Source organism: Staurois parvus, unplaced genomic scaffold (genome assembly GCF_062004578.1).
Source record: "Staurois parvus isolate SC_StPar_1 unplaced genomic scaffold, SC_StPar_1.0 ptg000394l, whole genome shotgun sequence".
NCBI lineage: Eukaryota > Metazoa > Chordata > Amphibia > Anura > Ranidae > Staurois > Staurois parvus.
Genome location: NW_028318190.1, coordinates 5,011,942 through 5,027,711, shown reverse-complemented (window position 1 = coordinate 5,027,711; position 15,770 = coordinate 5,011,942). Strand labels below are relative to the sequence as shown.

Here is a 15,770-nt window from a genome sequence, read left to right as displayed (position 1 = left end):
AGCAGGCTAGTGTCTTGACAAGGGAGGAGGGAGGAGCAGGCTAGTGTCTTGACAAGCGAGGAGGGAGGAGCAGGCTAGTGTCTTGACAAGCGAGGAGGGAGGAGCAGGCTAGTGTCTTGACAAGCGAGGAGGGAGGAGCAGGCTAGTGTCTTGACAAGCGAGGAGGGAGGAGCAGGCTAGTGTCTTGACAAGCGAGGAGGGAGGGGCATGCTAGTGTCTTGACAAGTGAGGAGGGAGGAGCAGGCTAGTGTCTTGACAAGCGAGGAGGAAGGAGCAGGCTAGTGTCTTGACAAGCGAGGAGGGAGGAGCAGGCTAGTGTCTTGACAAGCGAGGAGGGAGGGGCATGCTAGTGTCAGGGATCTCCTCGATCCCTGCCGCGATGGTCCCGGCGCAGGCGCACTGCTCCACCCAGTACACGGGCACTAGGTCCCGGCCGGCCGCGGCGTTCGAGTTCGCGCATGCGCAGTAGAAGCCGCGGCCGCCCGCTGGGCACCAATGGCAGTGCAGGGCGGGATATTTAAAGGTCCCTGAGCTGTCATTTCGTTGCCTTCTGGTCTTACCTGCTTCCTGTGATCCTATACCTGTGCCTAGTAAGTTATTGACCCGGATTGCTCTTGACCTTGCTGATTTCTCCTGCCCAGACCCTTGCTTGCCTGACCTCTCTCCCTGGATGCCCCTCATTAGATCTGACCTCCTGTTGCTGACCTGGCGTGTGACCCGACGATTCTCTGCCTGCTCCCTTGTACCTTACCGTCCTCTACATTACCGACTCGGCCTGTCTGACTACGCACTTGCTCAGCCATCCATCCATCCATCCCATCGGGGTCACCCGACCTCCTCACATCTGGCTCTGCCTGGTTGGAGCCCCTGGTGAACACCCCTACCACTGACAGGTGTGCTCAGTAGAGGCGACCTGGTCTCGGGGTACTACAAGTCCATCCCCACCATCAGGGGCCCTGGTGAACAAGTACCCTGGGGCTTAGACTCCGCGCTCTGGGCACGCCTGACCAGTGGAGTGCTAGTGGTGTCGCTCGGCGGTCCCTCACAGCTAGTGTCTTGACAAGCGAGGAGGGAGGAGCAGGCTAGTGTCTTGACAAGCGAGGAGGAAGGAGCAGGCTAGTGTCTTGACAAGCGAGGAGGGAGGAGCAGGCTAGTGTCTTGACAAGTGAGGAGGGAGGAGCAGGCAGTGTCTTGACAAGCGAGGAGGAAGGAGCAGGCTAGTGTCTTGACAAGCGAGGAGGGAGGAGCAGGCTAGTGTCTTGACAAGTGAGGAGGGAGGAGCAGGCTAGTGTCTTGACAAGCGAGGAGGGAGGAGCAGGCTAGTGTCTTGACAAGTGAGGAGGGAGGAGCAGGCTAGTGTCTTGACAAGTGAGGAGGGAGGAGCAGGCTAGTGTATTGACAAGTGAGGAAGGAGGAGCAGGCTAGTGTCTTGACAAGCGAGGAGGGAGGAGCAGGCTAGTGTCTTGACAAGAGAGGAGGGAGGAGCAGGCTAGTGTCTTGACAAGCGAGGAGGGAGGAGCAGGCTAGTGTCTTGACAAGCGAGGAGGGAGGGGCATGCTAGTGTCTTGACAAGCGAGGAGGGAGGGGCATGCTAGTGTCTTGACAAGCGAGGAGGGAGGGGGAGGCTAGTGTCTTGACGAGCGAGGAGGGAGGAGCAGGCTAGTGTCTTGACAAGCAAGGAGGGAGGAGCAGGCTAGTATCTTGACGAGCGAGGAGGGAGGAGCAGGCTAGTGTCTTGAAAAGCGAGGAGGGAGGAGCAGGCTAGTATCTTGACAAGCGAGGAGGGAGGAGCAGGCTAGTGTCTTGACAAGGGAGGAGGGAGGAGCAGGCTAGTGTCTTGACAAGGGAGGAGGGAGGAGCAGGCCGGTGTCTTGACAAGCGAGGAGGGAGGAGCAGGCTAGTGTCTTGACAAGCGAGGTGGGAGGAGCAGGCTAGTGTCTTGACAAGCGAGGAGGGAGGAGCAGGCTAGTGTCTTGACAAGCGAGGAGAGAGGAGCAGGCTAGTGTCTTGACAAGCGAGGAGGGAGGAGCAGGCTAGTGTCTTGACAAGCGAGGAGGGAGGAGCAGGCTGGTGTCTTGACAAGTGAGGAGGGAGGAGCAGGCTAGTGTCTTGACAAGTGAGGAGGGAGGAGCAGGCTGGTGTCTTGACAAGTGAGGAGGGAGGAGCAGGCTAGTGTCTTGACAAGTGAAGAGGGAGGAGCAGGCTAGTGTCTTGCCATCCTAGGCTACAGAGCTGTATGTTTCTACTGATGGACACAGCTCTAGTCCCTGCATGCAAGGGTGCTCCAAGAGAATGAAGCCACCCTGAAACTGAAATCTGGTGGAATCATCATGGCACCAGCTTAAATGGGAACATAGGCAAAGATGAAGCTGCATACACAACAAGTATTTAAAGTGGTTGCAAAACTGAAGATTTTTCATCTTCATGCATTCTATGCATGAAGGTAAAAAACCTTCTCTCTGAAGCATCCCCCTCAACCCCACTAATACTCACCTAAGCCCCCTCTCGATCCAGGGATGTGCATTGGAGTCTCGGCTATCCCAGGACTCCCTTTTCTCATTGGCTGAGAGCAGCAGGAGCCAATGGCCATTGGCTCCTGCTGCTGTCAATCACAGCAAGTGAGCCAATGACAGAAGAGAGAAAGAGGAGCCGAGCCACGGCTCCGTGTGTGAATGGCCCCCATAGCAAGCTGTTTGCACCTGACAGGAGGGAGGAGCCAGGAGTGCCTGCGGGGGGCCCGAAAAGAGGAGGATGCGGGCTGCTCTCTGCAAAACCGCATCACAGAGCAGGTAAGTATGACGTTTGTTAGTTTAGAAAAAATGATGCCTTTAGAATCCCTTTAATTTCTGTGAAATCTGAAAATTCTCCTTTGCAGTTGGATTTCTGGTTTATTCCAGGGGGAGTATAAGCACGTTTGCCTCCTTATCCTCAGCTCCCCAGCAGACAGTGCTCCCCCATGCTCTGACTGTGGACTGTTCCTCAGCATCATCATGTCCAGTGCAGGGCTGTACATCTGGCTTGACAACATCAGGACCTGAGACTAAAAGAGCATGGGGGGGAGAAGACACTTCAGGGTCCAGCCTAGCAATGAGGAGGAGCAAAGGATCAGGTAAATAAATCTTTTCTAAATCCTATACTTAAACAAGCAGTTAATCCCTGCAGTGTGGGCACCGCACAACTGCAAGGAAGAGTTTTCAAGTTTCCCAAACTTGGACTTTAAATCAGCTGTTGGAAGTGCTCACAAAAACCGATAGTTTATTATCACTTTCATTGTCTCCACAATGCTGATAGATACAGAAATGCATGAGAACTTGTTATAAACTGCTTTTACTGTTTGTTCCGAATGCTGTAGCGCTGATCTGGGAACAGGTTCTTGTTAAAAAGTTTACAATTCCTAGCAATCCTTCACGTTCATTTTCTCCACAATGCTTATACATACGAAGTTAAATGAGGGCTTGTTTTCTTAGATTGTAAGCTCCAAGGAGCAGGACCCTCCTAACCCTCTTGTATTGAACTGTATTGTTGCTGTATTGTCTCACTTTATATTGTAAAGTGCTGAGCAAACTGTTGGCGATATATAAATCCTGTATAATAATAATAATAATAAGGTGCTTTTTCTGCTTGCTCAGAATACTTCAGTGCTCATGATCTGGGCACACGTTCATTTTAAAGTGTCTGTAAATTCTCACAATGTTCACCAAATGTGCCCTGCTAAACCATAAAAATGTATTCACATAAATATATTATTCATGGGAGTATGTTACTGGGAGAATCACCAGGTATAAATGGAAAACCTTTGCAAAAAGAAAAACGTATGCAGCCATCACAAAGCTGACCAAGCATGTTTTATTCTCAGAAGTATGACTTCTGTACATGATAAACATTACTTCTAACCAAGAAATGTTGAAAGCAAAACTTGTATCCTAAATCCGTGGGTATGGTGCATGACACACATAATGAATTAATTTAATGGGATGTTGGAATTGTTCATTGCGGATCTATGAAAAGATGAATTATTGCTCTAAGGCACTAAACGAAATCCTCCATGCACTGAATCCCTTCCGTCATAATCTTCCTTAGGCCAGGCACTGCACAGAAAGCTACATTTTCCAAGGCTTTTCTGGTTTAGCAGGTTAATTATAAAATACAAGCATTTCTAAGGAAAACATTTAGGATTTGTATAGAAATATTAAAGAGAATGTATGCTTTCGCCAGATTGATGTTACTAATCATTTTAATGAGTGTTTAAACTAAAATAAAAAGTGTATACTATATATACTTATAGTGGAAGCCTTATATTATTATTATTATACAGTATTTATATAGCGCTAAAAGGTTTGCTCAGCGCTGTACATTATAGTGGGGGACAGAACATGAGACAATACAGTAAGAAAACAATACACGAGGGGTTCGAGGGCCCTGCTCTTTCCAGTTTACAATTTAGGAGGGAGGGGATAGTGGTACAGGAGGAAGTGGCTGTGGGGGATGGAGTGGTAGGAGGAGTGGAGGAGATCGGCTGTAAGGTGAGGGCGGGGTAGGCTTCCCTGAAGAGATGGGTTTTCAGGGTGCGCCTAAAGGTGAGTAGGGTAGGTGACAGTCTGATGGATTGGGGTAGTGAGTTCCAGAGGATGGGGGAAGTCCTGCAGTCGGGTGTGGGAGGTGGAGACCAGGGAGCTAGAAAGTAGGAGGTCTTGTGAGGAGCGAAGATTACGGGTAGGGTGGTATTTGGGTATCAGGTCGGTGAGGTAGTTTAGGGCAGGGTTATGAATGGCTTTATATGTCTGTGTTAGTAGTTTAAATTTAATGCATTGCGCGATCGGGAGCCAGTGGTGGGAATGACAGAGGGGGGTGGCAGATGCGGAGCGGTTGGTAAGGTGGATGAGTCTGGCCGCTGAGTTCAGGATAGACTGAAGCGGGGATAGTCTGTGATGAGGTAAGCCGGTGAGAAGGGAGTTGCAGTAGTCCAGTCGTGAGATAATAAGGGAGTGAATGAGTTGTTTAGTAGTGTCTGGGGTTAGGAACGAACGTATATCTTATATATAACTTATATGCTCATTAAAGCAAACAAAATACAATAACAAAACAGTAAGATACTGCAGTTAAGTGTAGATGTGGTGGCTGCATTATTTTTTTTTTTTGTTCCGTTGTTTTCACCCAGTGATCCTGAGTGCAACATACTTACTGTCCTAATGTGACAACACTTACTCACTCCACTGTATTTATGGAGGAGCAGCATTGTCCCCCTGGGATACAAACTACTAGTGTAAAGCGAAAGAAAACGAAAGCTCACCAACCTTGCGCATTACCTCAGTAAAAGGTGATTTTATTGAATTTGAAAATATACTAATTTTTTTCAATAAAATGACATTTTACTGAGGTAATGCGCAAGGTTGGTGTGCTTTCTTTTCGTTTCACTTTACAGTATTGGTCGGGCTTTCCCAGCCTTGTTTAGAGCCGTACAACCTTTGATGCTTTGGTGGTGAATTTCTTTAAGTTCCATGTCCATTGTGGCAGCACAGTGGCTAAATGGTTAGCCCTTCCACCTGGCACTACTAGGATCATAGGTTCTAATCCCACCCACAGCATCACCTGCCTAGAGTTTGCATGCTCTCCCTGTGCCTGCGTGGGTTTCCTCTGGGTACTCCAGTCTCCTCCCACACTCCAAAGACATGCTGGTAGATTAATTGGATTCTGTCTAAATTGGCCCTAATATGTGTATGTAAATTAGGGACCTTAGATTGTACACTCTTTGAGGGTTAGGGACTGATGTGAATGTACTATATATATATGTAAAGCGCTGTGTAAATTGACAGTGCTATATAAGTACCTGAAATAAATAATTTATCCATGCTTGTTCTAGGTCATAGAGCGCAGGAGCTGTTGTTTTTTGTTTGCATATGAACTATTAGGACTGCAGGGCACTTCCCACTCTTAATCTCACTAATATAAAGGGAGGTGTTCTATAGCCCACAGACGGGAATGATGCTAACTGGTAAGAGTGCAGCAGATGCAGAGTGAACAGGAAGATGCCAGCTCATAAGATTTCTGCCAGGATCAATGGGAATTTTGATTCTACATTGAAGAGCTATAACAAAACACTTTCTGTTGTACATTTAACAGACCAAAAGGGAGCTAACAAGAAAAGTTTATTATTAGGGTTTACATATACTGTAACCACATAGGCTCTACTTTCTGTTGTGTGGTACTACAACATGCTTGTGTTTTACTGCTCTCTCATGTCTATGAGTTAGCCAACTCATTGAAAACAATGGATTTTTGATAACACTAGTAATTAGGCAGGCAGACTGACTGATGCCGAGTCAAACACATACAGTAGATCCATCTTCAGGTTATCTACACATCTCTGTATTTAGTAAAAAAAAAATTAAAAAACAATATGTAAAAATGTGAAAGTCATAAGGGCTAGTTCACAGCAAGCCTGCATCCAAATCGCATAGGAACGCGCTGCCATTCCTGTGCAATTCACATGCGGTTCTATAAGGTGCGATTTCAGCCTTTTCATTTCGAATGGGCTGAAATCGCACTGCATGTAGTGCATGTACTACTATTTAAAAGGCACTGCAACCAGATCACATGGTACAAAAGTGCCATTCGATCCGGTGCAGGAAAACCTTTTGACACCCGCTGCAGAAAGCAAATGTAGTGCGTTTTGCATTCGGTTAGTAATGCACAGCGTGTTTCTGTGTGATTCAGATGCAGGCATGATGTGCACAGGCCATTGAAATTAATTTTATGTGATTTTTTTAAAAGAATGATTTCATACAACACAGGACGGTGAGCATCATATTGAATATATATTGTACATATACATGCAGAGCCATTTACGCTGATATGCATTTTATACATATACAAAATGTTAAAGTGGTTATAAGCAATAAAATTTTATTTTTTTAAATAATAAACATGTTATACTTACCTGCTTTGTGCAATACCAAACTACCTCTTCTGGGGTCCCCCTGCCAGTGTTCTTGGCTCCTCTCTGTGTACTCCCACAGACAGCTGCTTCTTATGGTGGACTCACCCAAGCTGGACTGTGTGCGACCATAGGCACACATAGCGCGGCTCGACTCCACCCCTCCTCACAGGAGTTGATTGACAACAGCTGGAGCAAATGGTTCCTGCTGCTGCCTCTGTATCCTGTGAGGATTGGCACAGCGCTGGATCGAAATAGGACTAAGGTAAGTATAAGGGGGGTGAGGAGTCAATATAACTGCTGGGACATTTTTTATCTAAATGCAGGGACATTCTGCATACAATTGTGAACAGGCAGTCAACATTATTATATTGCAAAAAAAGACATTGCATGTTTCTTCTGCAATAAAGAGCCTGCCTGTTCATTTTTTGTTTTATTTAGTTCCGCTTGAAGCAATGTTGGGCATGCAGTGATATTGACTAGTGAAAGGAGTATCACTCACCGTACTATGAGATATTGTGAGATACCCATACTTTACGCCACATTTCCTTTTCTGCCAAACTTTACGTATGCTGAAACAGGAAATACAAGACAGAAAAAGTAGTCTAACATGAAAGTGTCACACTGACAGGAAAGAAAGCTGCCATTCAATAATAAAAATGAAACACAGTAAACTTTTAATGCCAACTAAACGACCTATCTTATATACTGTATATACATTTTCAGTCCCATTATACCCCATCTTTTTAGATGTGCAGCACCCTCCAAGTACCGGCAAAAGATGAAATTCTTATTGTGGCAAATATAATAGCTAAGGATATCTTAAGGACAATGCTGTATGCATGTAGTGCATGTACTACTATTTAAAACATCTCCAAAATACGTTCATTCCTGACCCCAGACACTACTAAACAACTCATTCACTCCCTTATTATCTCACGACTGGACTACTGCAACTCCCTTCTTACCGGCCTACCTCATCACAGACTATCCCCGCTTCAGTCTATCCTGAACTCAGCTGCCAGACTCATCCACCTTACCAACTGCTCTGTGTCCACCACCCCCCTCTGTCATTCCCTCCACTGGCTCCTGATCGCCCAACGCATGAAATTCAAACTACTAACATTAACGTACAAAGCTGTTCATAATACTGCCCCGAACTACCTCACCGACCTGATATCCAAATACCACCCAAAACATACTCTTCGCTCCTCACAAGACCTCCTACTCTCCAGTTCCCTGGTCTCCTCCTCCCATGCCAGTCCCCAAGACTTCTCCAGGTCTTCCCCCATCCTCTGGAACTCACTACCCCAATCCATCAGACTGTCATCTACCCTCCTCACCTTTAGGCGCACCCTGAAAACCCATCTCTTCAGGGAAGCCTACCCCGTCCTCACCTAACAGCCGATCTCCTCCACTCCTCCTACCACTCCATCCCCCGCAGCCATTTCCTCCTGTACCACTATCCCCTCCCTCCTAGATTGTAAGCTCCAAGGAGCAGGGCCCTCGAACCCCTCGTGTATTGTATTGTTACTGTATTGTCTCATGTACTGTCCCCCACTATAATGTACAGCGCTGAGCAAACGTTTTTGTGCTATATAAATACTGTATAATAATAATAATAATACTCCTCTAACTCTCTACTTTATATGAGCACAATTGGTTAGACGTGCTCCTCAAACTCTCCACCTTTTCTTCTCCAAAATGCCATTTTTTACTCATTAGACTTCTTAAAAGCATGATTTTTACTTTAACACTCTGGATTATGAATGTCCCAATAATTATGCAGTACATATACAGCAGCCCAACAGCTTACACTCTTCTAGAGCTCTTTGTTTATTACAGTGCAACTGAACCCACAAATTTAACTTTTTTTTAAAAAAAAAAAGCTCATATTAGAAATGTTCAATAAACGTTATTTAAATCTTTAATGAAAAATATGTTTTGTGCAGTGTTTTCATCTACATTCTGCCTACTAGCATATGTGCAGTGTTACAGAACTGTCACAGTTGCCAGCATCTATATATTAGTTCTCAAACTTTCAAGCCCTCAAATGGCTGAGGTTTTATGCAGCTGATAACATTTACAGCATCATGGAAACTGTGGATTTGAATAGAGGCCAAGAATGTTCTGTCCTTGATGGACAGGAGGGTTTAGTTCCACTTTTGCTGAGGCTGTCATATCTATAGTGGCAGTGGCAGCCTCTAGAGCTCTCTCAGGACAAAGGCACCGGGAAAATGTTGCCCTTGCAGTTCAATATTTCTAAATGTAAAATAATGTACCTAGGGAAAAAGAATCCCTTGAGAGAGTACAATATTTGGGGTACAGTGTTGTCCAGCCCTTCAGAGGAAAAGGACTTGGAGGTACTTATTTCAGGTGATTGCAAAATGAGCAAACAGTATGGCCAGGCAGTGGGGAAAGCAAATAGAATTCTAGGATGCATCACTAGATGGATCACCAGCAGGAAGAAGGAGGTCCTGTTTCCCTATATAGATCTTTAGTTAGACCTCATTTATAATACTGTGTCCAGTTCTGGAGACCTCACTTACAAAAAGAAATTGATAAGATAGAACGAGTCCAGAGATGGGTAACAAAAATGGAAAAAGGTCTGAGAGATAAAACATTTCAAGAGTGACTTCAGGAACTTAACATGTACAGTCTGGAGAAAAAAAGGGAAAGGGGATACATGATTGAAACCTTTAAATACATCAAGGGATGAATAAGGTTCAGGAGGACAGGATTTTCAACACTAAATCAAAATCAAGAACACGGGGACATGACCTTAAACTAAATGGAGGAAAGTTCAACACTAATCCCAGAAAGTACTATTTTACTGAAAGAGTAGTTGATGCTTGGAATAAACTTCCTGCAGAGGTAGTGAGCCAGTCAACAGTAAATAGCTTCAAGCATAGATCTATATTCAGACAAAAAAGTTAAAAAAAAAAAACACCCCCCCCAAAAAAGCCCACACAAAAGACCCCCCAAAAATCAATCAGACTCAATGAACCACTCTGACTTTTTCTGCCATCATGTTTCTATGAATCCAATGATACACAATATCTCTGCTTTACCATGGATTAGCTGTTAGGAGTGCCCCCGAATGGTACAAGAACAAGCCCCATCCTTTTGAGCCCCTTCTGAGCAACGCTATCTCTCATCGCCACAGATGATCTCAGCATATACATGCTCTCTCTTCAGTTGCAGCCACTGAGCTCATCTGCTCAGCTGATTGTAAAATGCTCTTAGGTGGGGCTCGGAAGAAGGACAGCACTCGCACCTTTACTGCTAGGGGCGCTGGTCCGTCCTAGAGAAGAGGACAGGACAGAGCTGTATAAAATATCAGAAGCAATCAGGGCAGTCTTCGCTCTGTGTATAAATGACCTACAGGTATAGGAGGCGCATAGAAGCACATTTTCACAATCGGGATACTTTAGAATTATGTAATGGTGTTTGTGGGCTGCATATTTTTTGTTTATAAAAATTAAAAAAAGACTTTAAATAAAAAATGTCTATTGAACTACCTTTCTGTCTATTTTACAGCATGACAACTCAAACCAACCTGCAAATGTGTTTAATTGGGATCTAGGTAATGCAAATTTTGATAAAAGCCCTGGCTGACCCACTGTTCATCTGGGTCATGTAAACAAGAAAAAAACAGGATGGCACAACCTTGATATATCAGGGTACCAGAAAATCCTTGCTTATTACTGGCTTTGCAAAACCCAAAAAATCAGAATTGATGCATTAGTAAAGATATTACCAGGCTTAACTGCAGTGTATATACAAATCCTTGATCGTAGTGTATTCACAAATGATCATTTACTTATTAAATATACAGTGTACTTTAAAGAATAAGCCGTACCCTTCACTCTTCTTATACAGAAAACCAGACTTCTCTGTTCCATGCTGTTTGTCCCCTTGCTGTTGGTGCAAGTTGTACCCAGAATCTTTTCTATTTAATCCATCCTAAAACATACAGAAAGTGCAATGTAAAGCAGAGGGCTGGGTATTACAGCACTGTTCCCAAATAACAAAACGTCTTCTCAAGAAACATCTAACATATTTTTTTTTCTTATTCACTTTAATCAGTTATGTGTCTGATTCTAATGAGCTCCCCACCTCTTTAGCTTCTAATTGTAGTTGCTTCTGAAGATTTTCTCTAGCTTCTGAGAGTTTTTTCAACTCTTCATCTTGAGTCTGGTGAACCTACAAGTACATCACAAAGCGTTCCCTTTCATAAATGGAGCAAGCACAAGAGGTATGGCAATACCCTTTATCAAAAAGCATGCCCTACAGAACGCCATTGAGAATGATACTCACAGTATGCAAAGAAGAAGATAACTTCTCAATGAAAGGAAGGAGACTTTGTGTAGCATTTAATCCATCCTGAAAAAAGCTAAATCGAAAATATTAGTGTCATATAAAGCCATAATTAGACAGTAGATCAAAGCATTACACAAACTGATGGGGAAGGAGCAATATCATATGACATAAGGAAGAAAGAGGAGCAATACATTTTGGTTTGTCCTGTAGATGCAAGGAGTTGACAGGTACTCTTTACATGTGACCAACAGGTCTGGGGGGTTTTCCCTGTTTTACAGGACTTTATCTTAGGTTAAGCAGGAAATTGCACCCTGGGCCATTAGGGGAACTTCACAGTGTCAGTGAGGATAGGTTGGAGTTATCCTGACAGACGATCTCTGTGAAAGTGGAGGGAGCTCTTGTTATACAAGCTTGAAGAGATGCCTGGATAATGCCGAAGGTGGTTCAGAATGTGAGCTTAAACACTGTTCTATTTAGAAGAAGGTAGGAAAGCAAGCATAGCCAAGCAATTTTATATAGATGGATCGAATCTCGGATTGTTCAGCAGGCACTAGCCGACATTCAGTCCATCTATGGGCAAGCAGTTTGTACTGATCCATTGATCGTCTTCAGTACAACCAACATATCCTATTTTTTTATGTGATCACTGCCTGGGGCTAGAGCAGCCGGCAGTGATCATTGTGTTATGCAAATGGGGAAAGCTCTCTGCAGGCAGAATACAATAGCGCAGCTGGAGGGATTCCTCCATCAACACTGACTGTGTTGATGGGGTATTCGAGCCACTTTCTTTCCTTCCACCTCTGATGGAAGGAAAAAAATTGTATGATCCATAGCTGTGGTCTCAAAATCTGCAGCCCTTTGCTTGTCTTTATCTAGCCCTTGGGGCACTTTTCCTCCCACCAAGACACTATTCCTCCCACCAACACCAACAATGGGGCATAATTTCTGTTACTGACAACAACAGGAACTTTTTCCCATTAGCACCAATGATGGGGTACTATGCCCCTGACTGACACTAACGATGGGGCACCATTCTTCCCCCAATGCCAAAGATGCACTGTTTACTCCCACTGATGCCAAGACGGTTTCTACTCCCAATGGCCACAGTCTGGCCCCACTAAAGTCTGAAGGACAGTAAAAATTGGCCATTTGTTTAGATGCTTTGGAGACCCCTGATCTATAGCTTGCTTTAATCTACGAGTGCTATCCTGGAGGTGGGTCAACAGAGAATACTGAGAGAGAGCAGTTGTGTGCCGTCACCACTCAGTACCACAGATTCCAAACATGGAAATTGTATTGGTTTGTAATAGTAGATCAATTTTCCCTTATTTTAGTGAATGAAATGAAGCTCTACTTACATCCATCATCCAATCATATGCAAGCAAAAATACTGTTTTTTTGTTCCTTGCATGTGATTGGGTATACTTTGCAAAGTGCATTTTTACCACATTCACCAAACTAAAGGAAAATTCCCTTGCAAAGTGAACAAGCTATCTACTTTTAGAAAATCAACCCTTTTCTTTCATAAAGAGCGATTTGTGGCACAAAACCTTCATGCGCACAAATCCTTTATGACATCAATTAGTAAAAAAGTCAGAATGCTCTCCAAAGATGCAGCGATCAATTATTGTTCTTTTTTGTTGTCGTCAGGAGAAACTAAATGTCCCTAAACCGGAGTACCCAGAGGAAACTCACGCAAGCACAGGGAGAACATGCAAACTCCAGGGAGGTGGTGCCGTGGTTGGGATTTGAACTAACTACCCTAGTATTGCCAGGCAGAAGTGCTAACCATTTAGCCACTGTGCTGCCTCATCAGACCTGTAGTGTGCTCCTACCATATTCTTTGACATGACAACACAGCTTTAAATTCCTAAGCATGTGGTGTCAGCCCTGACTAATATCCTATTTCCAAATTATACAGATTTCTGCTCATCTTCTCCCATCTCCTCCCCTTCCTCATTTCCATAACCCAAGATGTTATCAGCTCACAAGATTTCTGGCAAAATCAACAAGTATTTTTTGCACTCATCAAACAAATATAAAAAAAAAACGTTCAGTGGTATATTTAGTAGACCAAAATGGAGTGAACAAGAGAAGTTCATTGTTAGGGTTTACATCCACCTTAAGAACTGAGTGAATTTTGGGCAGATCCATAAGTATTGTTCTGTACTTGTAGGGTATTTAAAGGGATAAATACATCTCAATTTAATGCAGAGATGTACTGCATATGTTTTTTTTCTGCATTGACATAAAGTTGAGGTATTCAGGCAATAGAGGGTGCTGCAGTTGCTGAATACAATGGCCGGCAGTAGAGATTCCTTCATCGTATCATTAAGCCCCTGCGAGGCTGAACAAGACATATCAAGCCGTGTAGCTAGAGTAAGGCAGCGCATAGATGATTCATTTTTTTTTTCATTCAACCAGTAGGTTGAACAAAAAAAAAAACAATTCCCTATCCATACACTCGAGTTACATCTGGGAATCCACTGTGCCTTTGTATTCTGAAAGCAGGGAAACTTCTCCGCTGTCAGAATACACAGATCAGTCTTGCTGGCTATAGCTGGCAGTGCTGATGGAGCGGAAATACTCCAGCAAGGCGGTTGCACAGAAGTTGACCGGTAGATCGACTTCTGTAAAACCACCATGCCCATACATGGATTTAAGTTTGTCCGGTTCAGCAGGGAATTAAAATCCATATATGGCTAGGCCAAAATTGTCATTTCAAGTATTTGATCTGTGGATAGTAGCTTTCTATTTACAGGTTAAGCATGCAAAGACTGCTGTGTGTCTATTTTTTCGTCTTTGTTATCTTGTGCAATATTTGCACTAGACATCGAGTCTGAGTGTGTGGGGGTGTCATAAACCAGATGTCAATCGGTGACACCTAACCATATACATTATAAAAATAGAAAAAACCCTGCAATATTAGCACTCATAATTATAAATGAATAAATAATAAGTCAAATTGAATCAGGAAAGCAGCTACCACCCAGCTGTACAATCACTCCACTGTGTTGATGAATCAAAACCAAATACAGGTGAAGTGCTTCCAATATGACATAAATCAAATATCATATAACCTCACACCATAATCCTTTATCATAAACAGATCCCCCCAGTATTCAGTATCCTTTTGTGAGTGGGCAAAGAAAAAAAATAAATAAATATATATATATATATATATATGTATATATATATATATATATATACAGTGGGGCAAAAAAGTATTTAGTCAGCCACCAATTGTGCAAGTTCTCCCACTTAAAAAGATGAGAGAGGCCTGTCATTGGCATCATAGGTAGAACTCAACTATGAGAGACAAAATGAGAAAAAAAATCCAGACAATCACATTGGCTGATTTGGAAAGAATTTATTTGCAAATTATGGTGGAAAATAAGTATTTGGTCACCTACAAACAAGCAAGATTTCTGGCTCTCACAGACCTGTACCTTCTTCTTTAAGAGGCTCCGCTGTCCTGCACTCATTACCTGTATCAATGGCACCTGTTTGAACTTGTTATCAGTATAAAAGACACCTGTCCACAACCTCAAACAGTCACACTCCAAACTCCACTATGGTGAAGACCAAAGAGCTGTCAAAGGACACCAGAAACAAAATTGTAGACCTGCACCAGGCTGGGAAGACCGAATCTGCAATAGGCAAGCAGCTTGGTATGAACAAATCAACTGTGGGAGCAATAATTAGAAAATGGAAGACATACAAGACCACTGATAATCTCCCTCGATCTGGGGCTCCACGCAAGATCAAAATGATCACAAGAACGGTGAGCAAAAATCCCAGGACCACACGGGGGGACCTAGTGAATGACCTGCAGAGAGCTGGGACCAACGTAACAAATTCTACCATCAGTAACACACTACGCCGCCAGGGACTCAGATCCTGCAGTGCCAGACGTGTCCCCCTGCTTAAGCCAGTACATGTTCGGGCCCATCTGAAGTTTGCTAGAGAGCATTTGGATGATCCAGAAGAGGATTGGGAGAATGTCATATGGTCAGATGAAACCAAAATAGAACTGTTTGGTAGAAACACAACTCGTCGTGTTTGGAGGAGAAAGAATGCTGAGTTGCATCCAAAGAACAACATACCTACTGTGAAGCATGGGGGTGGCAACATCATGCTTAGGGGTTGTTTCTCTGCAAAGGGACCAGGACGACTGATCCATGTACAGGACAGAATGAATGGGGCCATGTATCGTAAGATTTTGAGTGCAAACCTCCTTCCATCAGCAAGGGCATTGAAGATGAAACGTGGCTGGGTCTTCCAACATGACAATGATCCCAAACATACCGCCCGGGCAACGAAGGAGTGGCTTCGTAAGAAGCATTTCAAGGTCCTGGAGTGGCCTAGCCAGTCTCCAGATCTCAACCCCATAGAAAACATTTGGAGGGAGTTGAAAGTCCGTGTTGCCCAGCGACAGCCCCAAAACATCACTGCTCTAGAGGAGATCTGCATGGAGGAATGGGCCAACATACCAGCAACAGTGTGTGCCAAC

At 44.0% G+C, this 15,770-nt stretch overlaps 1 protein-coding gene across 1 annotated transcript in view; it reads right to left on the bottom strand.

Annotated features, from left to right (window-relative positions):
* LOC149455432 (arf-GAP with SH3 domain, ANK repeat and PH domain-containing protein 3-like) overlaps positions 1-15,770 on the bottom strand; it is a 103,002-nt gene that overhangs the window by 47,035 nt on the left and 40,197 nt on the right. Inside the window, exons 8-11 of the mRNA XM_089686280.1 lie at positions 11,255-11,330; positions 11,054-11,140; positions 10,797-10,900; positions 7,437-7,506 (exon numbers count right to left, since the gene is read on the bottom strand). Coding sequence (XP_089542406.1) covers positions 7,437-7,506; positions 10,797-10,900; positions 11,054-11,140; positions 11,255-11,330 — 337 coding nt within the window. The remainder of the gene's footprint in view (positions 1-7,436; positions 7,507-10,796; positions 10,901-11,053; positions 11,141-11,254; positions 11,331-15,770) is intronic.